The sequence below is a fragment of the Lytechinus variegatus genome, chromosome 9, assembly GCF_018143015.1.
Source record: "Lytechinus variegatus isolate NC3 chromosome 9, Lvar_3.0, whole genome shotgun sequence".
Classification (NCBI taxonomy): Eukaryota; Metazoa; Echinodermata; class Echinoidea; order Temnopleuroida; family Toxopneustidae; genus Lytechinus; species Lytechinus variegatus.
Window position 1 is genome coordinate 25103995 of NC_054748.1, and position 27992 is coordinate 25131986.

The 27992-nt window shown below is 36.4% G+C and overlaps 1 protein-coding gene across 1 annotated transcript in view; it reads right to left on the reverse strand.

Annotated features, from left to right (window-relative positions):
* Positions 1–3906: 3906 nt before the first annotated feature.
* LOC121421523 (GRIP and coiled-coil domain-containing protein 1-like) overlaps positions 3907–27992 on the reverse strand; it is a 28149-nt gene continuing 4063 nt past the window's right edge. The window contains exons 3-17 of the mRNA XM_041616265.1: positions 27701–27837; positions 25756–25905; positions 24839–24928; positions 24180–24308; positions 22911–22960; positions 21836–21977; positions 19993–20174; positions 18603–18808; positions 17534–17676; positions 14340–14537; positions 13441–13583; positions 9265–9373; positions 8206–8405; positions 6336–6465; positions 3907–5131 (exon numbers count right to left, since the gene is read on the reverse strand). Of these exons, the coding sequence (XP_041472199.1) occupies positions 5081–5131; positions 6336–6465; positions 8206–8405; positions 9265–9373; positions 13441–13583; positions 14340–14537; positions 17534–17676; positions 18603–18808; positions 19993–20174; positions 21836–21977; positions 22911–22960; positions 24180–24308; positions 24839–24928; positions 25756–25905; positions 27701–27837 (2060 nt within the window). The 3' untranslated portion in view covers positions 3907–5080. The remainder of the gene's footprint in view (positions 5132–6335; positions 6466–8205; positions 8406–9264; positions 9374–13440; positions 13584–14339; positions 14538–17533; positions 17677–18602; positions 18809–19992; positions 20175–21835; positions 21978–22910; positions 22961–24179; positions 24309–24838; positions 24929–25755; positions 25906–27700; positions 27838–27992) is intronic.

Below are 27992 nucleotides of genomic sequence, written 5' to 3' on the forward strand. Positions count from 1 at the left end.
TTACGAACCTCATTTCGTTTTCAGATTAACGAACCTTCGGAATTACAACCTCACTTCGTTTTCGGAGTAATGAACCTTCGGATTAATGAACCTTCGGAATTACGAATGTACGCGATGGATACAATGACTTAGGCCAATAATTTTGTTGCAGCATGCATGAATAGGTTCATTCTCTCTCAAAATCACTACAATCAAAACAGTCACGTGAGAGAAGTAAGAGAATAAACACAAGAATCAATGACTTTCTTGGATCAGCTCCTAATCGTTTTATTGCAAAATATAGATAACTCTTAAATTTACATTGAGCATAAGTTCTCACAATAAGTCCTTTTCAGTTATACAACATGTATTCTATGGCTACTGGTCATTTTGACACCAATATAAAGGTAATTGTTTTACTTAATATAATGATGCTTTGACCCGAATGTCGTAATACAGGGTTTTATGATGACATAATTTTTTTGTTCCAAAATAAAGAAAACATCAATTTATCATAAACCACTGGTAACAAAGTTCAATCACTTGGGACCACGTACAAGAACCATCGGATTGAGCTCAGAGAATCTTGAAATCACTATTTGGGCATGAAATGTAAATGTTCTGCAGAATTGATTAGATTTGTAGGTTATTAATGTTATCTAACTTAAGTTAGGCATTATTTTAAATGTATGATTCTTATATTTTAAATGTATGATTTTTGTATCTCCAATAGCCATAAGCACTTTTATTATCTGTCGTTAATGTGCATAATCTCCACATCTTTTCAAGAGTGTACCAAAATTGTAAAAAATATACAATATAACTAATTTGGTTTTTGTAATAAATAAATAATAATTCTATATGAAGCATTTGTATCATCTATGCACAGTGCTTAATGGTTAAAAAAAAATCATGATCTACATATCTCTGTTCCCCTCACCACTGGAATGATGTCTCAATATTTCAATCCATCAAACTTTTATTTCTTTTATAAAAAAAAAAATTCAACTTATAGTCTATATAAGTATTTACAAGTTTCGCATCCCACAAAAAAAACGAAACCAAGATTTATCAATGATTTATCATACATGTAACTTAATCACAAATACAATAGACAAATGACCTACCATTGTAAAGCTTAGAATCTCCTCTTTCATCTGAAATTACTTAGATTATTTCTCATTCACGCATGAGTGAGCAAAAACAATTTAATTTTTTTCTGGGACGCACTGTACATGTAATTAGACAAAGCAATGAAGAAAACTCAGAGGCAAGTCATGACAGAGTTTCAATTTTTAAATAAATCTTTACTTCAGACCATGTCTAGAAACATCTGCAATAGCTGTTTATCGGCTACATTGCTGTTATGTAATTTGCTCAAATGAATTAGTCACTTGTATCTTTATTTAGAGTTCTTCTATTTGTCATTGACTTCTTCTTTAATGTTTTCAATACATAGACTATAATATAGTACATTTTTTTCTCTTCTTTCTTTCATTTGTTCCAAAATCGGATCCTGGACAATTTGTAAGGTGTGCCGAGGCCCACATTATCTATTATCAATACCTATTACTGATTCAATTTCCCTCGTATACAACCTGTTTAAATCTACAAATCAATTTGTGATGGTGGTCTGAAATAAAAATTTGAAACTTGATCACAACTCTACCCATCACTTTATAATTTAACGTTATTGGCAGAATATTGAGTATCAACAAACCAATATGTAATATGCAAAATGTTATTTAAAAGTAGAATATTCCTGTTAAGAAAAAAAATTCTACATTTCAGCTTCTACCTACAAATGAATTGTAAAACAATACCATTACCATAGGATACTGATGAATTTCATGAAGCATAATAATAATAGGCATTTATATAGCTCCATCTATCTAAAAATATTCTATTCCGAGGCGCGTTATTATCATTATTACCCCGGCTTTAGCTCAAGCTGCATTCAAGGAATTAATCCTGCCGGGTACCGATTCGCCTCACCTGGGTCGAGTGAAGCAGTGTGGATAAATTTCTTGCTGAAGGAAATGACGCCATGGCTGGGATTAATAATAGCATAATAATTCTAATATCTCCCTGCAACATACACCAATTATAGTACTTCAATCTGGAATAAAATAAAAGTTTATATACAGTAGAAGAAACAAATCTGAAAGTCAATGCATTTTTTGCCAAGCAAATTTTTGACGTTCCCTATTTATCAGAAAAGTAAATGATCATGATCAGATCCAGGATCTTCCAGAAGGGGGGGAGGGGTGCACATTTTTCTGAGGAAAATTTGACCAGCCGCAACAAAAACACAAGGTTTTCTCCCAAAATTTAAGGGCATTTCACAAGCAAAAAAATAAAGAAAGGAAAATAAAAGGGCCTCCCATTCAAAGGGGGGGGGAACACTTAGTGTTATAAAGGTTTATTTTATACCTTACAAATTTTGATTGTGCCTCCAAAAAGGAGCATATGGGCCGGCTGTGCCCCCCCCCCCTTCTCCCCCAGTTCCGCCAGTGATCAGATCAATCATAAGCAGATGTTGCATCCCTCTGATTATGTATTGATTATGATTGTTTATGATTGTTGGTTTGTAATAACGGCACTCTCATGATATTGTTATTTAATCTGAATACAGCCATGATAAATATGCATACAGGTAATAGTGTTTACTTTCTGATTTAGAAATTATATTTTGAGCACCCATTCAGTCTGGCCGTATATATGTAACCGAAAGGCACAATGACATTCACTTTTCTCACAATTACTGACTACTGTTAAAGCAAGTTATCAAATTTAATACTGGCAATTTAATACAAGCTTTTACTGTTGAATTCATACATGTAGAATAGATACAAATACTTAAAAAATAATTTAAAAAAATATTGAAATATTATTTCTAGACATATGTATCCCAAGGCTCACAGAATATGCTTCTTGAAGAAAACCAAAAACGGGGAAGGGTTCTCATGGAGCATTCTTAAACTATCCCTTTACAAGAACAAGGTGGTTCACGAACCACGAGTCCAGCCTGATTGCGCGATCAATAACTAGCACATCAATGATGTGGAGCTCATCCGGCATCTCGCAACACAATTTAACACAAGTTTAATTTCAGCCCAGTTGACACTGTAGTGAATTATATTGGTGACATAAATTGAGGATATAGAATTGAAATTGACGAAGAAATGACATAGAAACATTTTTTGTGATCTATGAATAAATTTCATATGAATTAAGTATTAATCATTATCTAGTCAAAGTTTCTTAACTCTGTGTAGAACCTTGGTGAACCTAATGTAGCTCTCAGATGGAACAAAAATAACCAAAATCAATCAACAAATACACAATTTTTCTGAGTTTTGAAAATATATGAATAAATAGCAGATTCAATGAGTTTCAAAATTCTATGTTTAAATTTTGTATCACCACCTCGAGCTATCATATAAAGCAAACAAAACTGAAATTGATCAACAAATGAAGAAGAAAAAAACATTTTTTGTGATTTATGAATAAATTTTGCATAAATTAGAATAAATAATTTTCCAGACAAAATTTCAAAATTTTGTGTACAAGTTTGGTGAACCTCATGCAGCTCTACCAGATGGAAGAAAAAAATCAAAATCTGTCAACAAATAAAGAAAAAGAGGAATTTTCTGTGATATATGAATACATTTCGCAAAAATTAGCATAAATAAAAATGGCGAAGTAGTAGCATTTTGAAATTGTGGACGGACAACGGACGCCACGCCACGGCATAAGCTCATCTTGCCCTTCGGGCTGGATGAGCTAAAAATGCAATATCTTTTGACCCCTAGATAACCTCTGACCGTATCATCCTCATGATCACACGTTTGTTATTACCCAAATATCATTTGCACCGAATCTAAACACGAATGATGTAAAGAGTAAGATGAATAAAAACTTCAAAAAAGGATGGACATGACCTCATATCCTTTGACCTTTTGACCCCTAGATGACCTTTGTCAACATTATCCTCATGGACACACATGTGGTATTACCCAAGGATCATAGGTGCCAATTGTCAACATAATTGATGCAAAAATAAAGAAATGAGACCAATTGAACAAAAACTTTTTTTGAACAGACCAACAGACTATTAACAGACCAAAAGGAAAAGTGATTACTAGGTCTCTGCCAAACTTCGCTCAGGCGAGACAAAAAATAAGATAAGAAAAGTTAACCAAGAAACCCATTTGGCCTTCCATACTTCAAACATGTTCTATTTGTGGATAACTAGAGGTCAAATTGTGGATGTAATGCTGATGTAGGCTTTGCTTCACCAAACAGTAAAAGCTTAACTCTGACCAAATTTCCCTTGGGCAATCAAATGGCAAAATTTCATCAGCAGTTTGAAACACAAACAAGTCACAATTAAAATCTTAAAAACAACAATTAAAATTATGATCATAAAAAACAGGGCTATATGTCATTATTCTCTATCGGGTGAGTTGTACGTAGATACATATAAATATATATATGTATAATATATGCTTACCCTGTTACTGAGATCTAAATATACATTTTACTGCCAGCTGAACATGTATGTAACTTACATTAAATTGGTTACAATCTGGAATATTTTGGTCCCTGCATAAAGGCTATGGGAATCAGATGATTTGGAAATCGGGCAAGTCGTTGTGCACGTAGTAACCAGTTCCTTCCACCAACCACTGTGCTCAGTGAGGTCTATACTGGATTCAGAACTTGTTCTATCCGTTGTTAAAAGCACCAGCTTAAAGCCGTCTACACACGTTTCAGAACCAGTTCCATCCATGAATACCTAGCTTAAAGCAGTTCTAGACTCTCTGGTTTCAGAACCAGTTCTATCCATGCGTGGGCTGGTTAAAAGAAGTCTATAATTGTTCAAGATCCAGTTCTATCCATGGATGTCTAGCTCAGAGCAGTCTAAACTGGTTTTGGGACCAATTTTGTCCATGAGTGGCTAGCTAAAAGCAGTCTATCCTGATTCTATAAAGAGTTCTATCCATGGATGGCAGGTTCATGGTTCAAAGCAGTTTATACTGGTTCCAGACACCAGTTCTATCGATGAGTGGCTGGTTCAAAGCAGTCTAGACTGGTTTCATCCGGTTCCCCACCAAGCAGCACCAAGTTTCTTGATCACAGCCTCTTTCTATGGGGGAAAAAACCAATATCATAAAAAAAAATGACAAAGCAAATATACCACATTCAACAGCACAGGCTTATTAACCCTTATTAAACTGGGTGGAGGGGGTCAATTTGACCCCCCTCGACAAATTTCATCACTACGCCGTCGCGCAAAGTTTTTTTATTGCGCCGTTCACTGACTTTTTACTTTCTAGTCTTGCGCATCTTTAGAGACCAAATAGCGACGCCTGGGGACGTGGTTCTGAAATTACGCAACATTTTGTAAGTGCATGTCAGACCCGAAATTGCTCAAAAACGTGATTCCGTGCACAAAGTCAAGGCAAATTGTGTGTTTTTCAACCAAAAATCATAGATGTATGATTATTTTTACTTTTGTTGGTTTAAATGGATTTATTTTATGCTATTTATGATTGCAGAAGGGTTCCCGACAAAGTTCATTTGAAAAAACATAGAAATACATAAGAATTTTAAAAACAATAAAATACACAAGAAATTAATTATATTTTTGCAAGTTCTTTGTAGATATTTGTTAGAAATGTAATAATTGATACTCCAACTAAAAATTAGCATTCTTCTAGCTATATAAATTCAGTTAAAGGCGAAAACATACACACAAAAAAAATTAGGGCAAATTTCATATGCTTATTTGCATAATTAATTAATTAAAAATATAAAGATTGAATTTAAAATTTTTTGTACCATACAGTCTTGTAGTTCACATCTGGCTCTACGCACATGCAAATTTTCGCGGCGATCGTGAGATCTGAGAGGGGGTCAAATTGACCCCCCCCCCGTATATACTGGTCTGAAATAGCCCAGTTAAGATAGGGTTAAGACATTAACTACTTCACTGCATTCAACAGCATTTACTTCTTATCATATACAATCAGTAATGCAATAATTATGAACTTTCAAATTTCCTAATTCTTTAATTTTTAACAATAAATTTAAATTTCCACTGAATGAATTGCATCTTATAATTAAAGAAAAAATGGGGAAAAAATGTTCTCCATTTTCAATTTACTTCAATAGAGCACTGCATCATATAAAATAATGAACTTTCAATTCTAAGTTAAAAAGTCATGATTTTTTACATTTTTTCTTCATTTTTACTTAATGAATTGCATCTTATATCATTTAAAACTAGATATGAAAAAAGATATGAATTTTCAGATCAAACTTATAAAGACTAATATTCTGGTTTTTACCTCTTTATTTGTAAATTGAAGAATAGCAGCTATGGCATTGAACATTTGTTTCTTTGTTGAATAGCTATCACTCTGATGATAGGACAAGACAACGTTCTTTAGATATTCCAAGTTGGTTCCTTCTCTTGACCTGCAAAAGACACAGTAAACAAATTTCAACATTATTTCATCATCATTTACTTCAGAAAGCATTTTCCCTCTTACAAAGTGTTACCGACTCCCGTGCCATGATGACACTCTCTCCTTCCACTTCTCTCTACAGGTTTACAGTATCCCACTCATTCAGACCAACAGAGCTGCCAACCTGAACAAGAACATTTCAGTATTTTCAAGGCTGAAAATTAGTATTTTGGTGAGGAAATTAGTATTTTCACAGGAATACCATAGGACAACACATAAACTGAAACTTTAGAAATCAGTATTTTGCATGAAACCATCAGTATTCTCTATTTTCAGAACTAAATACGGAAAATCAGTACTACTTGGCAGCTCTGGACCAACCTTACCACGTTCCTTCACCATATCTTTCCATGTAATCTTTGGCCAACCCATTTAATACAGAGTCATCATCTTCCCTCCTCAATACATGGTCCATCTTCCTTCCACTTCTTTCTGTCTAGAGCATCGTCTTCGTTCAGGGGAGCGTTTCATCAATGTTTTCATCCGACAAAATGTCAGATCTGACATCCTTCCTTGTTTCTGATTGGCTGAGAGGCACTGTTTGTATGGTAACTGTCGGATAAACTGGTACTTGTCGGATAAAATGTCCGACAAGTCCTTTCGTGAAACGCCCCCCAGACCAACCTCACCGCTTTCCTTCTTCACTATATCCCACATAATCTTTGGTCTTCTCTTTCCTCGTATTCCATTCATATCCAGATCCCATGCTTTTTCACAGGTTCATTATCTTCCCTACTCAACACATGGCTCATCCATCTCAAGCCAACGTTCTCAAGGACATCCATGCCAGCCTCTTCGAAGTCCGACCTTTCCACAAGCTGACTAGTGTTCTTTTATAAGATATTTCAACACTGCACATTTTTCATTCAATACAATATAATAGAAATTCAACCAAAGTTGAAACATTTTGAAACATCATATCATAAATTTCTTATTCAAAGTTGTAGTCGATTTTTTTTTAATAAGATCCATTTCTTAAAAATAAGATCCATTTTTTTTCATGATAACCAAGGAGTATATAAAAAAGGTCATATAATTATAAAGGCAATATAAATGTAGACCGCAGCCTATTTTAAAATATTATCTAACAAAGTGCAGAAGAAAATTAGGAAGAATACAGGAGTTTGGATGACTGTCATAATGCCAAAACTGGTAATATTAGAAAAGATAAAACCTACTTCAGTTTAAATGTGAAAGTCTTTCATGATAAAACATTTCTTAAATTTAATTGCAACTTTTCCAAAAAGTTGTACTTCACTAGACAAAAAACAAACTTTTTCGCGTAGGCTTCGAGCAAAAAGTGTAATCTAACCATATTGACATCAACAAATTCCTAGATTAATATAATTCTGACCTGTTTCTTTGCCATAGATCCACCTCATCTCTGAGGGTTTCTATTTTCCACCTGATCATCTGTTGCTAAGCTAATAATTTTGACATCGACATATGGTTCTAACCTTTTTTTTCTTGCATCAATCAACTTTATCTCATAGGTTCTGTGACCTTTTTGACAAAGTGTTGCCAATTTGAGACATCCATAAATTCCTTAACTTAATTTGGTTCTGAGCTGTTTCTGTGCAATCAATCCACTTCATGTCTAAGGTTCTCTAAAAGCTTTTGAAAAAGTGTGGCCAATTTGAGGACTGACTCTTAAAAAATCAATAAAACCTTAACTTGACCTAATTCTGACCTATTTCTCTGCCATCGATCCACTTCGTCTCTAAGATTCTCCAACTCCTCCTGATAATTCTGCATAGAAGTGGCATGTTTGTCCTGGAGTTGTCTCAAAGCCGTCTCGACCTGCTGCTTCTGTCTCTTCACTCCAGCGAGCTCCACCTCCTTTCTGGCTTGCTCCTCGGCAAAGTGAAGCAGGGAGCTCCCGCTCTGACCCTGTCAAAATCATGGAACGAAATACAATCACGCGTTTTTTTTCTTATAAAGCGGATGTGTTAGTTTAGGTGGTAGAGTGTCCACCTCACAACTGAGAGGTCAAGAGTTCAAGCCCCCGGCACGTCAGACCAAAAGCATGGGCGTAAATCCAGGGGGGATAGGGGGAGGCATTACCCCTACCCAAAATAGCAGGGGGACACAATATCAAATGTCCCCCCTACTATTTATGGTCTTTTACGATGGAAAGAAATACATCATTCAAAATCTAAATAAAACGTGTCTGTTGGTCGAAATTACCTTACATTTGGGGTGATAACCCCTTTTTTGCTTGTCAAATTTTCCAGCCCCTGGTCCCTCCACCCTAAGGGAGAGATTCTCCCCTTGATCAAAAGGCATGGGAGTTGGCGTTCAAATGATTTTAGGGATAGAGCTACATCGATCTGGAACTGCTCAGTGGCTGCTGGAGCCACGATCTATTGGGCATACAAATTTTCAGAGGATATCTATCTCTGATTTCTATTTTGAACAATAAAATATCATTATCAATATTAATACTATCATTATTATCAAATGCTGCACAATTAACAAGGGCCACCAAGCATCCATGGCTGTGATGGCTGTGACTAAGTCTATAACCAATAAACCATGGAGCTACATGTATAGCTCCATGCAATAACATTTAAATGTGATAGTCATGTATCAGTATTATAATCCCAATGAACAATATTAAGTTTAATCAATGTAACTCTTTTAGAAACTGTAAATATTACCATATAAATACATGTACAGTACTAACAAAGTTATTTCAGAAACACTACTTTAACTACAATTCTAAGCAGCATATGAAACATAAACTTACAGGAGTTGATGGAGTAGCTACAAGTTGTGAGACCGTTTCTTCCGTCTCCGACAAGACAGTATCTTCGCTGGCTACTGATTGTACATCGTCGGCTGGACTGTAGTATTCACTGCAATGGTCAAAGGATTAAAAAAAATTATGTATATATATTGCTACCTTGAAAGGTAGTCAGTACCTGTCTAGGGTTCCTTTAGCACAAAGGTTAGCAAGCAATTGTATGCTAGATTTTAAAGATTGACCGTTCTTTGGCTATCAATGCAATCAATGTAATCACTCTTTAAAAAAATTTCTATGATCATTCCTGAAAAGCGTTGTGTTACGGGCCCCTGGGCTCAATAATCAATATCACCTTTCAAGCTACTGTTTTGGAAGCATGATGCCCCCACTTGAAATTAAAGGTATTACCTCTCACACAAAAGGAATGTCTTTAAAAACATATGCACTCATAATATTCCGCATTTATATAGCGCTTAACGAATCGGAACGACGTCTCCAAGCGCTTTATTACAGATATATTATAACCCCGGTCGTCGGATCCTTGCATGCCCGCATACAATGTATGCACCTTCTCCACTCCCTGGGGAGCATTCCAACAAGAGTTCCAAGACTCAATTGTTAGGCATACTACATATAGGCTTTCACATCCTACCGGGTACCCATTTACCACCTGGGTGGAGAGTGGCAAATTGTGGATTGACGCCTTGCCAAAGGACGCTAGGCCTTGTTTGGAGTCGAACACACGACCCTCTGATTACAAGGCAAGAGTCAGGACCGCTACACCACAGCAATTCCACACCACATGAGATTTTGATTGGTCTAAAGCTTTTTTGCAGGAATGATGGAGAAGTAATGTCTCCATCTTTTAAGACATGCATTAGATTTGCTGCTTTTATACTCTTGAATTGCACACACACAAGGAATATTGAGCGGTATACTACAGGAGTTGTCACATTTATTACAGCTTTTATGAGTAACAACAGCCAAAAGGACCAGCAAAGAAAAGAAGACATGAAAAATATGATCAAATTAGATGGAAAAAAATCATTTGCATGAGAAACAAAAGGCATAGTCATATAGAGCAAGGATGCTTCTTACAAAAAACATTAACAGTCAGACCGCAGGTCCCTATGCTAATGAGCAAAAAGGCCAGATTCATCCAAATCATCTCGTGGCTGAATCCTCCCCCTTGCAAAATCTCGTGATTCGTGAGATTTTCTTTCTCTAAGAATTTACCTGTTTTAATCTCAAGTTAAATGAAATATTATTGCACCATCGGAAAGAGTAAAAGTTACTCTTTCATATTGGTCATTTATTTTGTATACAATATTTTGTTAAATAAGTAAATTTCTGGCCTGAAAATGTGCCTCAAAACTGAATTTTCTTCCTCTGTTTTCTTTTGCAAATTGTGCAAAACTTTTTATTTTGAGCCTCAATGATATCTATATCACCATAAAGCTGAACTTCTGTACTTTCTCACAATGCCACTCTTGATATGCGGCACCTTTTAATCGGGTCAAGATCACACTTTTCCCACCAAGGTACAAGACGAGATTTCTGAAATTTTGTACTTGCATGAAATCCAGAGTCCTGATTGGCTGGATAAGGTTCACAGAACAACAGACGCGGGGTATTTGAGGAGATTACCACATGGGAAGTGTGACCTTCCCACGAACCCAGGCACTGGAACCGTTGGAATTTGCCACTGGGTGGTCTCTTTGACCAATCAGAGTGCAGTATTCTTGTTTTCAAACTGCTTTATGTACTTGGCAAATGAAAAGTGTGATCTTGACCCAATTAAACCAATTCTTATTTTGAAACCTATATCATTTCAAAGCATACATATTCAGCTTTATCATGATATAAAAATCATTTAGGCTCAAACATAAATAAAGTGTGAAAAAAAGCAGCTTTTGTCAGGTGAAAATATTTATTTTGTAGCATATTTTAGATCAAAAATTTAACCTATATTACAAAATCTTTGAATAAATCCAAACACATGACCTGAAAGAATGATTCTTCTTTACAATGGTACCAAATTCATGAAATTCGATGCACAATTAGAGCAGCAATGACCGAATGAAAAGAGGTGTTTTGGTTCGCATCAAGCTCATTAAATATGCAAAATATCTCAAGTCATGAATATCACTTGGATGAAAGAAGCCACTTTCTTGGGACCTGCAGTCTGACTGTCAAACCTAAGGAACCATGAACTAATTTTGAGCCCCAGGATTGATATTCCAGCCCCAGTCAAGTCTTTCGGAGGGTGACGCTAAATGTTGGTCCCAACGTAAATAATATCTGATTGATATGCGTACATGTATGTTAAAACTCAAGCACAAACACAATTGGTGTCATCTCCAATAGGCTAAGTAACATTTTATATTTGTGAACATTCCAAAATTGAAACAGAAATTTATACAGGTGTTTCCAAATACTCAAAATTTGATCTGTAAGAAACTTGCAAAATTTTTATTCATAATCAGTTGAAAAAGATGCATGTTCTTGACTGTGATTGGTCAGAAATTTAAGCTTGCCTGTGAAATGAATATTGATCCGAAAAAGCCTATTTATAGTGGAATAATGTTCCACAGATAAGTGTGCAAGTTCTTCTAATTCATATAAAATATTTCGATAAACTATTTAATAGTATTTTCAAGGAAACAATTAACCATAAAACATAGCACTTACACCCAGACACCAAATGGACTGAATGAGTAAAACCAAAGAAATGAAGCAAAACATTTCAAAAAGACAAGAAATCTACATGAAAGGAACACTTGAGAATACTACATACAATCCTAATGCAGAAAAAGCCCCCAGCAATTGGTCTAATAATAATTTTTTTCTGAATTTTAAATGAGAATACAGGAAACAAAACAATGAATGAAAAGGCTGCGAAAGATCCAATTAAAATCCAATGAAAAAAAGAGTGAATGAAAATTATCAGAACAAGAACAAGAAAGAAAACTACAATGCAAAAATCAAGTAAGTAAAAATTCATCACACCACTATTTAATATCTACATGTAAATGACACTTTTGGCCTCAGAGAGGGAGAAAAAGCAAACACCAAAGAAACTTTTGCAAATTATGAAGAAATTAATTTAACAAATACATGTACTTACTGGCTTTTAGATTTTTTAAGACGTCTGAAATTCGAAAAGTTTGGAAAGAGTCAATCTTGAGTTTTCATTCCATACTTAAACAGAGGTAACCAAAATCCCTCTCTGTACAAAACTTTATCACTTATATAAAACTAAACTTCCAGTAATGATGATATCAAATGTTCCATAAAATCAAACAAGTACATTTTTAACATCACATAAAATGTTTAAACATAATTTATGAAATATATATATATATATATATATTGAAAGTGAGAAGGTGGAATCACCAACATTCAAATAGAGCCAATATTTTGCATGTTTTAGAATATTTTCAAGGGCTACTTTTCACAACCGATTGCTTGAATCTGCCACAATGAATAAATTTAAACATTGCAGGGAATGGGGAATTTACGGTGCTCTTTTTTCTGATTTTCCACAGCTTTTTGAACATTTTGGTAGTGAAATCGCCAAGTGACAGCCCACATGTAATTTTTTCCCCCTGGTGGCAATGAAAATTGTCTCACACTTCACAGAAATATGTCTTAAAGACTCTGACCCTTATTCTGAACTCGGGTTTAAATTAAACCCTGGTTTAAAGATGTGGTTTAACTATGGAGAGCCCATTGGGGCACAAATTCCTAACAGTATACATTCAATTTATTAACTCATATGACACCCAAATAGTTCATAATTGTCTAGGGAATGATAACTTAAGTATTTTTCTTCCTTATGACAGCAAAAGGAAACCAGATAGAATAACATAAGAAATCTACAATTTATACAGATTTTTTTTAATTTTTGGCTCCTCATAATTTTAGCAGAGAGTCAGACTGCGGTCTAAGTTAAACCCGACTTCAGAATACGGCTCTCTGTCTTAAAAGGCCCGTTTCCCTTGGGTCGCCATGGTCCCATAACACAAAGGTTAGCGATTAATTGTACACTTGACTTTTACGATTGATCTTACATTGTAGTCAATGGAATCAATCGTAGAAAAATGTTCTACGATCATTGCTAAGTTTTGTGTTACGGGCCCCAGGTTCGACTGTGTTAATAAGCAGAAGTGAACTGACCTTGTAGTATAGACAGGTTGGCTGGAATGAGATGGGTTTAGTTGGGCCTTGAGGTCGTGGATGACTTGGTCCTTGTCCGCGAGAAGGGCTAAGGTCCGCTCACGCTGCTTTTGGACCTGCTGGTCGAGGTCCGCTGCCTTCAGCTGCAGAAAGACACAAGAGACCGGATGGGAGTGTCATAAAAAGAGTTCATAAAGTTATGCAAAATTTAACAAATGATTGGAACATGTTCTTAGGATCTAAGGAAACTACATGATGATATGCTATGTATCATGAGAAAGGATCGCCAGTTGTGCATAAACATAAACAGCTTGTAATGAAACACCCACTATATGTGTGAACATAAAATTAATCATGCCATAGAGCAATTCTATTCAATTCAATTCAAGTAAACATATATTTTCTTCTAATTGACATTTTAAATATAAAGCAAATCAATGATATTGTACAAAACAATGAATATGAATACAGTACTTGAACTATGTGTAAGGAAGAGGACGTAAACGCAGATAGCAAGGGTTTTTGTCGGGATTGCCCTTTGCTGCGTTCTCACGAGTAGGATGCTGATTTTATTGAAAATGCTCATTTCTACATTTCTTACAAGTAGACTATATGCATCTGTCTCTGCATACTTGAAATGGCTCGTGTCTGATTTCAAATTTATATGAAATTTTGAGCAGTTGATAAAATGAAAGCAAAAATTTTTTCAGGGTTCATCCAGGTTACTTGTGGTATCAACTCATCCTTGGTGCAAGAACATCCTTAGCAAAACATTTTTCGCACACCCCATCGGTGCAGGAGCGGCCTTACGCAATCCGCTCATGCTTGCTGCTAACAGCGATTTTGCGTGCATGCGAGGTGCTTAGGGCGTTCTTGCACCGACATGATGGACTGCTCACCTTATACTCATTTTCAGCCTGAGTCAGTGCGACCTTGTGTTTGTCCTTCATTTTCGCGACCCGCTGCTGGAAGTCTTCGATGGATTGTTTGTGAGCGGCTTCTTCGTCGTCCAACTGCTGTCTCAAGATGGCGACCCTCTCGCGCATCTCGGATAACTGACTTTGGAGCTGCTCTAACTCCTTGTTATGCGTAGTATCCTAATGAGCAATAAAGAAAGAGAGATGGAGAAGTTGACAGTTTTTGATGTTATTTTTATTATCTGCTTCTGATGTTGCAATACGGAAACCATCTTGCGCATCTCTGATAACTGACTTTGGAACTGCTTTAACTCCTTGTTATGTGTAGTATCCTAGTGAGCAATAAAGAGAGATGGAGAAGTTGAAAGTTTTTGAGGGAACGTTTGTGAGCCTCTTCTGATGTCGCAAGATGGAGACCCTCTCGCGTATCTCTGATAACTGACTTTGGAGCTGCTCTTACTCCTTGTTATGTGTAGTATCCTAGTATCAAAGAAAGAGATAGTCTGAGAAGTTGGAAGTTTTTGAGGGAACGTTTTGTGAGCCTCTTCTGATGTCGCAAGATGGAGACCATCTCGCGCATCTCTGATAACTGACTTTGGAGCTGCTTTAACTCCTTGTTATGTTTGGTATCCTAGTGAGCAATAAAGAAAGAGAGATAGTGAGAGAAGATGGAAGTTTTTGAAAGAACGTTTGTGAGCCTCTTCTGATGTCGCAAGATGGAGACTCGCGAATCTCTGATAACTGACTTTGGAGCTGCTCTAACTCCTTATAATGTGTAGTATCCCAGTGAGCAACAAAGAAAGAGAGATAGTCAGGGAAGTTGGAGGCTTTTTAAAGAATGTTTGTGAGCTGATTCTAATGTCGCAAGATGGAGACCCTCTCAAGCATCTCAGATAACTAGCTTTGGAGCTGCTTTTACTCCTTTTTTATGTGATGTGTCCTATAAAGAGATATAGATAGTCAGAGGCGTTGGAAGTTTTTGATCGAATGTTTGTGATGTTGCAATACAGAGAATCTTTTACAATCTCAAATACATGACACTAAAACTGCTCTACTCCTAGTTATGTGTATCTTAACTTTAAGTACGAAATAAAGAGATAGAAAGTGATAGAAATGCTACAAATCTTTATCAGAATTTTTGTGGATTGCTCTAACTGCAGCTGTTTTTTTTTTGTTTTTTTTGTACGTAGGTCACATAACTGACTTTGGAGCTGCACTATCTCTTTGGTATGTGTGACATCTTATGTCTAGAATTAGGGCATAGAATTAGAGATTCTGGCAGTCTTTGGTGAAAAGAAATGTTTGTGAGCTGTTTCATCATCATTGAACAGCTGTCTGAACTCAATATCAGGGGTGCTAACCTTGTGCACCCACCCACCCCCCACCTTCCCAAAAGAGGAATCATAATTAGCAAAAAAGAGGACTTTCCACCACAAAAAAAAAAAATACATAATCAAATTGGTGTTTGGTATCGCGAAGTAGTAAAGTAGCCTTAACAAGTGGAATGCCTCTGGCCGTGTCACCTGCATCACGCGGTTCAATATAGCAGCAGTGCTGACTTTGAATACTACTCTAACTCGCACAAGATGTTCAGTGATACATGGTTACTCTTATGTCCACTTGTTATGAACTAGACCAATAAACTAACAGAGATATGATGGTTATTCAACAAAAAACCCCAACATGGCCAAAGTTCATTGACATTACATGACCTTTGACCTTGATCATGTGACCTGAAACTCGAACAGGATGTTCAGTGATACTTGATTACTCTTATGTACAAGTTTCATGAATCAGATCCATAAACTTTCAAAGTTATGATGGTAATTCAACAGATACACCCAATTCGGCCAAAGTTCATTGACCTTTGACCTTGGTCATGTGACCTGAAACGCGCACAGGATGTTCAGTGATACTTGATTACTCTAATGTCCAAGTTTAATGAACTAGACCAATAAACTTTTAAAGTTATGATGGTAATTCAACAGATAACCCCCGATTCGGCAAAAGTTCATTGACCCAAAATGACCTTTGACCTTAATCATGAGACCTGAAACTTGCACAAAATTTTCAGTGATGCTTGATTACTATTGTGTCCAAGTTTCATGAATCAGATCCATAAACTTTCAAAGTTATGATGGGAATTCAACAGATATCCCCAATTCGGCCAAAGTTCATTGACCCTAAATGACCTTTGACCTTGGTCATGTGACGTGAAACTCTTGTAGGATGTTCAGTGATACTTGATTAACCTTATGTCCAAGTTTCATGAACTAGGTCCATATATTTTCTAAGTTATGATGACATTTCAAAAACTTAACCTCAGGTTAAGATTTCGATGTTGATTCCTCCAACAAGGTGTAAGTTCATTGACTCTAAATGACCTTTGACCTTGGTCATGTGACATGAAACTCTAATAGGATATTCAGTAATACTTGATTAACCTTATGGCCAAGTCTTATCAACTAGGTCCATATACTTTCTAAGTTATGACGTCATTTCAAAAACTTAACCTCAGGTTAAGATTTGATGTTGACGCCGCCGCCGCCACCGCCGCTGTCGTCGCCGTCGGAAAAGCGGCGCCTATAGTCTCACTTTGCTTCACAGGTGAGATAAAAACGGACATACTGAAGCTTTTCGACATGCACTCATCGGAGTAAATTGCATGAATAACTAGAGCACCAGAGCGAAACAATATATAATAGAACCAGAGCTGCCAACCTGAACAAGAACATTTCAGTATTTTTAAAGCTGAAAATCAGTATTTTCAAAGAAAAACCATAGGACAACACATAAAACTGAAACTTTAGAAATCAGTATTTTGCATGAAACCATCAGTATTCTTCTCATTTTTCAGTACTAAATACGGAAAATCAGTACTACTTGGCAGCTCTGTAGAACCCAATGAGACGATGGATGCTCAACGGCGAGCTGTAATTGGCTGTCAAGGTAAACAATTTAGGCATGGTACCAGCTGTAAATTGAAGCGAAGCAACCCGAATAACGCAAGGGTTCTACGAACTCGTTCTGGTGGCACAGAATCGGGTCTGTTAGCTGGATATACGCTGCCTCGGATATGTAATCATGAACCCTAAAAGAAGACCTGCCAGCCTCGGGAATGAGAAACTGTCTTCTGTGATCGCTAAAACTATCGGGGGGGGGGGGGCTTATCTCACCTTAGCTGATCTGTTCTTGAGAACGTTGGAAGCCCTCGTCTTATACGATTCAAATTCCTCTTTGAGTCTCTTCAGCTCCTGTTGGCAAGCTGTGTGGCAAGGGTCACCGTCTCGACTCGAATCGTCATCAATGTTTAAAACATCTGAAAAGGAAAAACATGGTTCGTGCAAACTATGTCATTTCATGTTATTGAAATACATCATCTTTTTGCGCAGAATTTAGCTCAAATCTTAGACCATGGGTCAACTCAAAGAGGTACACAATATCATCCCACAAATACATTTATCCTATTTAACTCTTTTGACAAGCTTATAAGAATAACAACAGCGCTTTGTGACATTCTTTGTGATAAACACTACACAAATTTTGTTAATTGTTGTTATTATTCCTAAATATTGCATAAATATGTTACCGCTGGACTGCAAGGGAAGAAAAAAAATTAACTGAATAACTATATTCAATAGTGACTAGCAAATCAATCTATACGTTCTGTTCTTAAGAACAACTGATTGTGGGAATGATAATTAATTGCGGTTGATGCAATTCCTACGCAATATCACCCCTGTCACACACCAGCTATATCAAAAGGCAAATTGATCAAAGAAACACAGACCAATAATGAATTGCAATTTTCTGATACATACAAGACTAATGATTTATTTTGGAAACTAAAAATTAAATTGCAACTGATCACAATTTGTGAAAAGCTAACCTTGTCACATACAACCTACATCAATGGCGTTGATATATACATATCAAAATAAATAAATAAATGGTGATGATTTTTTAATACCTGATTACTAAGAAGGCGTGAATGCGTGTAAGCAAGCAACCAGAGGACCAACAGCTTAAGGTCCTCTCGAGGGACCTGGTAATGAGGATTAATGCTTTACCAAAGGGCACTAGTGCACTGGTGAGAATCAAACTCGGGTCATCGGAATCCGAAACCCCCACTCTACCGACTGAGCTTTCGCGCCTCAGGATATTAAAAAATGCATCGTTTTATAGGAATATTTTAAGTGTAAACTTTGTTTTGATATACACCGTAGACCAAGAGCAGTCACATACCATCAATATCAACAGGTTTCTCAGCTTTGTGGCAAGCCAGTTTAAGAAGTCCTTTTAGTTTCATAATCCTCTCCTTGATCTCAGCTACGGAGGCGTCACAATCTAGATCTTCCCCTTCGGTAATAGCCATCGAATTAGACTTGTTTGCTGCCCTCGCTAGGGCAGTGTTTTCGAGGTCCAACTGGGTGATTCTCTCTTTTAATCTCCTGCGTTATGATGGAGATGAATTAATGAACGCGTACTACGTGACTTAAAAAATGCAATCTTTACGTTTCAACACACATAGATAAAATAAACATATGAATAGATAAGTAAGTAAATAAAGAAAGAGATAAGTAGAAGAATAAATAGGTAAATTAATAAAAGGGGATCAAAAAATAGAAATGAGAACCTTTCGGGAAAGAACTCTTCATACTAATTCCTTTTACAAGTGGATTTGGTTCATTATATGTTGCTATAATGATGATTTCATCGTCATCAGCAGCATGCTACTCCTCATCATAATTATCATCTTCAGCATCATCATCATCATCATCATCATCTTCATCTTCATCATCATCATCATCATCACCATCATCACCATCATCATCTTCAGCATCATCATTATCATCATCACCATCATCACCATCATCATCATCATCATCATCTTCATCATCATCATCATCATCTTCATCATCACCATCTTCATCATTATCATCATCATCAGCATCACCATCATCATCATCATCATCACCATCATCTTCATAATCATCATCATCACCATCACCATCATCTTCAAAATCACCATCGTCATCGTCATCATCATCATCATCATCGTCATCATCATCATTATCAGCATTCTCATCATCATCATCATCATCATTATCAGCATTCTCATCATCATCATCATCAGCATTATCATCATCATCATCACCATCTCCAAAATCACCATTATCTTTGTCGTCATTTTCATCATCACCAACATTATCATCTTCATAATCATGATTATGATCCTGATCATGATCATTCTCCTCATCCTCAACCTCATCATCATCATTCAATTGTTTATCATCATCATCATCACCGCCGCCACCACAACTACTATCACAACCGACACCATCAATCACTACTACAACCATTATCCCCACTACCGCCACATCCATCTCCGGGGGGTGTTGCAAGAAAATATTTGCGATGAATTGCAAATATTCTGTTGCAATTTTACAACTGTTAGATCAACGTAAGCTGTAGCAAATCAGATTAAACTTCTTGTTTCAAGGAGCAAATTAGCAATCAATCATTAATTTGCAATTAACTGCAAGACATATGATTGATTTAGGGACCGAAATTGACTTGCAATTGATCGCAAGTTTCTTGCAACACCCCACAGGACACGTTCTCACAAACTCACTGTATTGCTTGTTGGTCTTGTTGCCTGCCTCTGTCGTACGTTCCAACCGTCTCCGACAGATCTGAAAGCTTGGACTCCAAGTCCGCAACCCTCTGCTCCTCCGCCGCTCTCGTCTTCTGTAGTCTCTCCTCCGTCTCCCTCGCTTTCTGCTGTTCGAGGTCGATCTGCATCCGATGCTGGGCCTATACGTAAAAAAAAAGAGAATACAAACCACATATTATATACATAAACAAATATCAGGGTGCTACATAACTTTTAGAAGCACTTGCCCACTCGGGCAAGTAAATTTTTAAATAGTTGGAATATACTTGCCCAAAAATCTATTTCACTTGCCTGAAAAAAAAAATCATTTAAAAAAAGTGTTAACCTCTTCAAAAGAAAGTTTTGTGGTGTTATAAACCACTGACCTTTTTCTCTCTTTTGACATAAACAGATCTACTTCGTTATTGCATTTCTTTTGACTGATTTTATCTTGCCTGCCATGACCAAAGTTAGGGTCAATATATCATATAGAACCTAATTTTGGCCATTCTACTGTGAGAATTTCGCTTGCCCAAATTGGGGCAAGTAATTTTGGTGTTTACTTCAAAACACTTGCCTGACTCGTAACTTTTACTTACCCCAGGCAGTCGGGCAAGTGCTTATGTAGCACCCTGAAATGTACAAAAAGCAGTATAAGCATCCAGTTGCATATCGTAGGGGAAATAATTATGGGTCCGAGGTTAAAGATAAATTCCAGTTTTGGTAACGATCTCAAAATGACTTTTTACAGAATCTAATATAATGACCACCCAAGTGTCTGTTTGTATGAATAAAAAATATGTGCCAAAGGATTCTGGGAGAAATTGTGTAATTGCTGAGAAATAAGCAAAATAAGCGCGGATTCGGTCACTTCCGTCAGGTCTTTATTCCAGCAATAATAATACACTGTCCCACGTGTGCCAATCTGTGTTGGTGATCTTCAGTGTGAACGTTTTTCAGCGCAGATTTTAAGATTTCACAAAGTTCAGTTTATGTAACTGTACCAGATCTAGATCCTCGATGATTTTCTGATAATTACGCCTGGTTTTACAGACTTTCTCATGAAATCAGCGTTTACTGCAACTACTAGAATTTCTCTTTAATCTCAGTAGCAACATGGAAATACAGTATCAATTTTCTTTCACTAAATATATGGTCAGGTGAAATTTGTTTTAAACAGTTATAGATGTGTGGTTCATTTTAAACTGAATTCTAGGCTTGCCGAATTATCAAAAAATAAGACAAGCTGTCATTTAGTCTAATGCCAAGATGGTCTCATCTCAACATTGTCTACACACTTTTTATGAATTTGTCAAATGAAAATTTGGCTCATAGACAGTTCATCTGATCATATAGCCTAAGGGGTATTAATTAGACCAAGTGAGTTACAGACAAAATAGGTACAGCCTGAATGGGTTTTATATTAGACGAAATGGTAAATGGGATATTAAAAGTGACATTTACACTAATGTGTTAGGAGACGAACTGGTTAAAGATGAAAAGTGATCAGACAACCTATGGTGATTCAAAATGGATGGTAGATAATTTGGAGAGCTGCCAACTTGAAAAGGAACATTTCATTATTTTTGAAGTTGAAAATCAGCATTTCGGTGAGGAAATCAGTATTTTCAAAAAATACCATAGGACCACACATACAATTGAAACTTTAGAAATCAGTATTTTACATGTACATGAAACTATCAGTATCCTTCTCACTTTCAGTACTAAATACTGAAAATCAGTACTACTTGGCAGCTCTGGATTTCGGTGGCAATTTTACTGGTGTGGGAGTCCGCTTGGACTTATGGTGACATCTTCTTACCTTCATTTCAGCCATGTCCTTCTGGAGCTGTAATAGGAGAGGAGGTGGTCTACGGGCCGCTTCTTCCGCTGCGTACAGCTGGTTCCTCACCATTCCAAGTTCTTTAGACAACCGTTCAATGTGACCTTCATACTCCACCGATCTGACGCACAATGTCAAAGGTCAAATAAAAAAGCGCAACCTTTGTACTCAATTGAACTAATGTCAAAGGTTAGATGATGTGGTCTTATCATGCAGGATGTAAAAGGTTACCTTGAGACTTCAATGGCATATTACACCATGTCAAACATCATAGGAAAAATGTGACCTTCATACTCGACAGATATAATGAACAATGTCAAAGGTCATATGAAGGAAGTATAGCTTTCATGTTCTATTGATATACTTGGGAGGTCAAAGGTCAATGAGATGTCTCCCAATGCAAAGAACCAAAGGTTATTGAGACTAAGTAAAACTTCCTACACTACTCATCTAATGCAAAAATGTCAAAGGTCATATGAGATGTAACCTAATGCAGGAAGGGCATCAAAGAACAATATGACCTTCAAAGTCTACTGATCTAACACAGAATGTCCAAAGCCATTGTAACAATGTGACCTTAACAAGAATGTCAAAGGTCATTGTGATCATCATACTCTTTTCATCTAATGCAAAATATTAAAGGGTGTTGAGATAATGTGACTTTTATACGGTATGAATGTATGTGAATATAATGAAAAAACAATCATTGATCAAAAAGTTACATGTATATCATACATGTAGGTAATACGAGTCAACTTTTCTTTGTTTCATTAATCAAGAAGATCTGACGATTTATTATTTTCCCATTTTGGTTGTGATTTGGTGATTTTTCTTTTTACATGATTTCTTGTAAGCAAACAACCAGAGGACCGACGGCTTAAGGTCCTCTCCGAAGGACCTGGTACTGAGGATTGGTGCCTTACCGAAGGGCACCGGAATATGAATCCCCGCTCTACCGACTGAGCTATTGCGCCTCCTTTTCATTCACAATCTTCTCAAATTCATATTAATATTCAGTATCAACTAACCCTTTAAAACTTAATTAAACACTTACTTATCTGGAGCTGATTTGAGGTGCATTATTAATTTTTCGAAATCAAAGATCTGTAAAAAAATGAAAATCAAGGTATGAAAGTCACTAGCTTTGACAATGTCAATAGAAAAGAAAGATAAGATAAAATACACAAAATACACAATAACATCAAGAGGTGATCACAAATATAGAATGATTCAGCACACATGCCTAGGATTGTTCTAGGAAGAAAAATTTTCAAAAAGAGGAGAAAGACAGAAGAATACAATTTGTTTAAATCAATGAAAGAAGGCAAAGAAAAGGGGATTTAGATCTTACTTGATACTGTGGGACATAGCAAGACAGGTGCATTCTTCACTTCTTATTTAAATGCCTTATATACAACTCTTAAGATCATGTGCATCAACAGGGAGACTATACTAACACTGTAGTTAACCTAGATATTTCAATTTCGGGGCAAAACAAGATATTTTTCAAATGAAAAATTTGTCAAGTATAAATTGCAGTACTTTTTGCCAATACAATTATTTTTTAATAGCATTGCTTTCTAGGAAAACAATTACATGTAAATACCAAAATTTGTGGTAAATTCATGATTCACCAGAAAAGTATTTGCACTAAATGATCTCAAAAAAAATCTCTGTGACATATACAAACAATCAATGGATATCTGGCTTCTTAAAGGTCAAGTTCACCCCAGAAAAATATATATTTGAATCAATAAAAAAAATCAGACAAGCATAACGCTGAAAATTTCATCAAAATCAGATGTTGACATTATATAATTTCGCTTATTTTTCACAAAACAGTTACATGCATTAACTCAGTCATATGCAATTGAGATAGCTGATAATGTTCCTCACTCACCATTTATTTTGTTTTTTATTGTTTGACTTATACAATATTTCAATTTTTACAGATATGACATTATTGAACAACTTGACTGAACCACAAAATGATGAACAATTCTACTTCCACATGTTCAGGGAGGAATAAAACTTTATTTCACATAACAACGAAGATAAAATCTTGCTTTTTATATAATAAAGTACAAAAGAAACAGTGAATCAGTCCCCTCATTTGCATGTGCATATAACTGTTAAGCGAAATTAAACAAAACTTTAAAATGTCATAACTTTCTTATTTTACTTCTGATTTTGATGAAATTTCCGCTGTCATGCTTGTTATATTTGTCTCTTTTTATTCACATCAACTGTTACTTGGGGTGGACTTGTCCTTTAAGCATCACTGTCACAAACAGAAATCAATACAAGGATGTTATTATCTCACCTTGTTTTCAAGTTTTTCTTTCTCTGCTCTCTCTTTACTGACAAGATTCTGAAGCTCTCTCATCATGGCTGCATGGTTTAGATTATCAGATTCTCTCTCCTGCTGATGGACCCGAAGTTTTGCTTTTGTCTGAAAAAATATGAGAGGTTAATGAATAATTTACTGATCAAATTCTTCATCATGAACAATATCATGATTGAAATTATATTCATCATCATCACCACCATATTAATGATCATCATAATTAAAATTATAACCAGCACCACCATAACCACAATATTAATCATCAAAACTAGCTTCATCCCCACTTACATCACTATCACCATCACCATCCTCATTATCATCATCATCACCATTACTATTATCATCATCATCATCATCATCATCACCATCACCATCACAATCATCATCATCACCATCATCACCATCACCATCACCATCATCATCACCATCACCATCATTATCACCATCATCAATCATCATCATCACCATCTTCAACATCATCATCATCATCATCGTGGTCATCATCATCATCATATACATATTCATCATTAACATCATCATCACCACCAACATTGTCACCATGATCATCATCAAAACTATATGAGACAATGGCAACCACCCCTTAGAAAGGGGGAAACAATCATCTTTAGGATTACCTCTGCAAGTTGCTGTGTGAGCTGCTCAGCTACTTCCTGTAGATTGTCTTTCTCTTCATTTATTTTCTGAAGGGCATCCATTTGCTCTTGCTATAAAAAATAATGAAAGAATAGATTTGGAAAATAAAACCTTGAAATATAATAACAGAAAGAAATGTATTATTTTTAAAAGACAAAATTCAATCCCAGTGAAATGGTTATACATTTATTTGAGTACTGCTTCACCACTAACAACAGCATAAACACCAACACCAGCATCAACAGAAGTACAAGAATCAACACCAACACCTGCACACATACCAAATTCAATACCAGCACCTACACCAACACCATCACTAACACTTTCTAGGCCTTAAATTTTCACAATCCTTTTTGGCAGGGCCACTTTTCAATGAGGCATTGCTCAAATTGATATTTTTTTTATCAAAAAGGGTACAAAAAACGAAAAAGGCCAATGAGAGATTATCAAACCAGTCAACAACAGGGTAGGAAACAATTTTTATTTTAGGGGCAATTTTTTTTTTTTACATTAGGGCGATTTCTTTCATTTGAAGAGCTATTTTCTTTTTTTTGGGGGGGGAGGGTAAAAAATAATTATGCAGTAAAAGCAAATATTGTTTTCCTGCCAAAGTTAGAATATTGATTTTCTAAATAGTCTTGAAGAATGTTTGGAACATACCTTGGGGCAACTCTAGAAAGCATGGTCGCCCCAAAGCAAATATTTTGGGGGCGATCTGGGCTGTTATGAGGGTGAAATCGCTTGTCAACCTCATGTATTTCCTATAGTGGCCAACAAGCACGGCTTTCGATAACACTGGATTTTGGCTGTGATCTACACCAACACTCGCCACCATCAATACCAGCACAAACACTACACCATCTTCCTACACTAAACTTAAATCCTCTATCACACTCACCCTCATCTTTTTCTTGTCATCTTGAAAGTTGGCTTCCATCTTAGATTTCTGCTCGCTGACGGTGGACAGTGATAGCGTGAGGGTGGTGATCTGCTGACGAAGTTGGGATATATTGCCTCCATCACCCTCCCCACCGGCTTCATCTTCATTCTGAAAGCAGGAAAAATACAGGATGATGTTGTAATTCTTCTACAACAATAACTCAAAATGACCATTTGACACACAGCTTTTGCAAGTTAATATAAAGATAATCTATATCAATGAAGATCAATAGTAACAGTGTATAAGGGTGGTGATCTGTTAACAAAGCTGCAAAAGTGTTACTGTCATTGCCCTCTTCTACCAAGTAAGTTATTCAAAATGCATTTTTATATGAAAACAAGGCAAAAGCGATTTTGTGTCTCGCCCACTTATGAAAATAACCAGAAATATCGTGATTTGCGAGGGCACGCGAGAAAATTGTATTGAAACTTCATTGTGAAATGATTGGGATGGAAGAACACTTGTCATAAGAGCATTGCATGTAAACTTTAATGTTGACCTGAAAATGACCTTTGACCTAACTATGTGACCTCCAACTGCAGCATAACATGCAGGTACCGCACGTCCATCTACCATCTAAGTTTGGTTGAAAAGCGACTTATGGTTGCGGAGTTAGGTTGAAAATGACCTTTGACCTTACCATGTGACCTCCGACTGCAGCATAACATGCAGGTCCCCCAAGTCCATCTACCATCCAAGTTTGGTTGAAAAGTGACTTACGGTTGTAGAGTTAGGTGTCATAAGAGAGTCTTGCATGTAAACTTTAACGTTGACCTGAAAATGACCTTTGACCTTACCATGTGACCTCCGACTGCAGCATAACATACAGGTCCCTCAAATCCATCTACCATCCAAGTTTGGTTGAAAAGTGACTTACGGTTGCGGAGTTAGGTGTCATAAGAGAGTCTTGCATGTAAACTTTAACGTTGACCTGAAAATGACCTTTGACCTTACCATGACCTCCGACTGCAGCTTAACATGCAGGTCCCCCAAGTTCATCTACCATCCAAGTTTGGTTGAAAAGCGAATTAAGGTTGTGGAGTTATGTGTCATTAGATTTGTGACGGACGGACAACATTTGGATCATTAAGTCTCGCCTTCACCTCTGGTGGGCGAGACAAAAAAGTTTCAGTTGTTTCAAGGGGAACTTTGTTAGTTAATCTAAAAGGAGATCAGATAATAAGAAGAGTAATAATATGCAACATTTCTACAGCACTTTACTGTTTCTACCACTGCATACTATTACCCCGCCATTAGCACGGCTACCCTGATTGGGTGCTCAAGCATTCGAGGAATTTCCTCCAACCGGGAATGAATTTACAACACCTGGGTAGAGAGTGGCATATGAAGATAAACACCTTGCTTGTGATGCCATGGGAGTTAAACCCCAGGCTAACAGAGATGTTTATACGACACCTAGATAGATCCTTGTGATTTGATTGGTTTGTTGATATCGTTCATTCAGCCCATTGTGCAATGACGTCATCAACCGTGCAATTTTGGATCCATTCATCGTGCAATTTTGGATCCATACGATTTTTTTTCCATTGCACGCGCGCACTGAGACTGCAGCGGCAGGCACCAGCAGTGCGCATGTTTTAATGACGGAACAATCAACAGACCAAACTCGCACTGCATGAGCATGTTTTGCATCGAAATTCATAAATTTCATATGAGTAAATAATCTATTTTTAGGTGTCATATAAACCATTAATGAATGTTTTTTTCATTCTTGCAATGGAAAGAATACTTCATTCGGTGAAAGATAAAATAATGATCCATTATTTCATCTTTCACCTCATGAAGAATTCTGTCCATTGCACTCATAAACATTCATTATTTGTATATTAATAGATAGAAAAAGATAAAATGAGATTAGACCAAGTATCTATTTACTGCTTACCTGGGCCTGTCCAGTACCGTCTTCAGCGTCTTCGGAAGCTTGAGGATCTCTGCTCTGACTTGGTGTGGTCAATGCTTTCACACTGGCCTCTAACGCTTCTTTCTCCTTCACAAGGCTACGGTACGCGACAGCAAGGTCTATCAAAAAATAAAACATTATTTGAGGATTAATTACCATCATTTATACCATCAATCCCCAATTACACAGCCCAAGAGAGGAAAGAGTAGAATACTGTATTTATGTTTTCGTTCATTTGCTTATTTATATTGTACTTCATGAATTTTTGTCAATT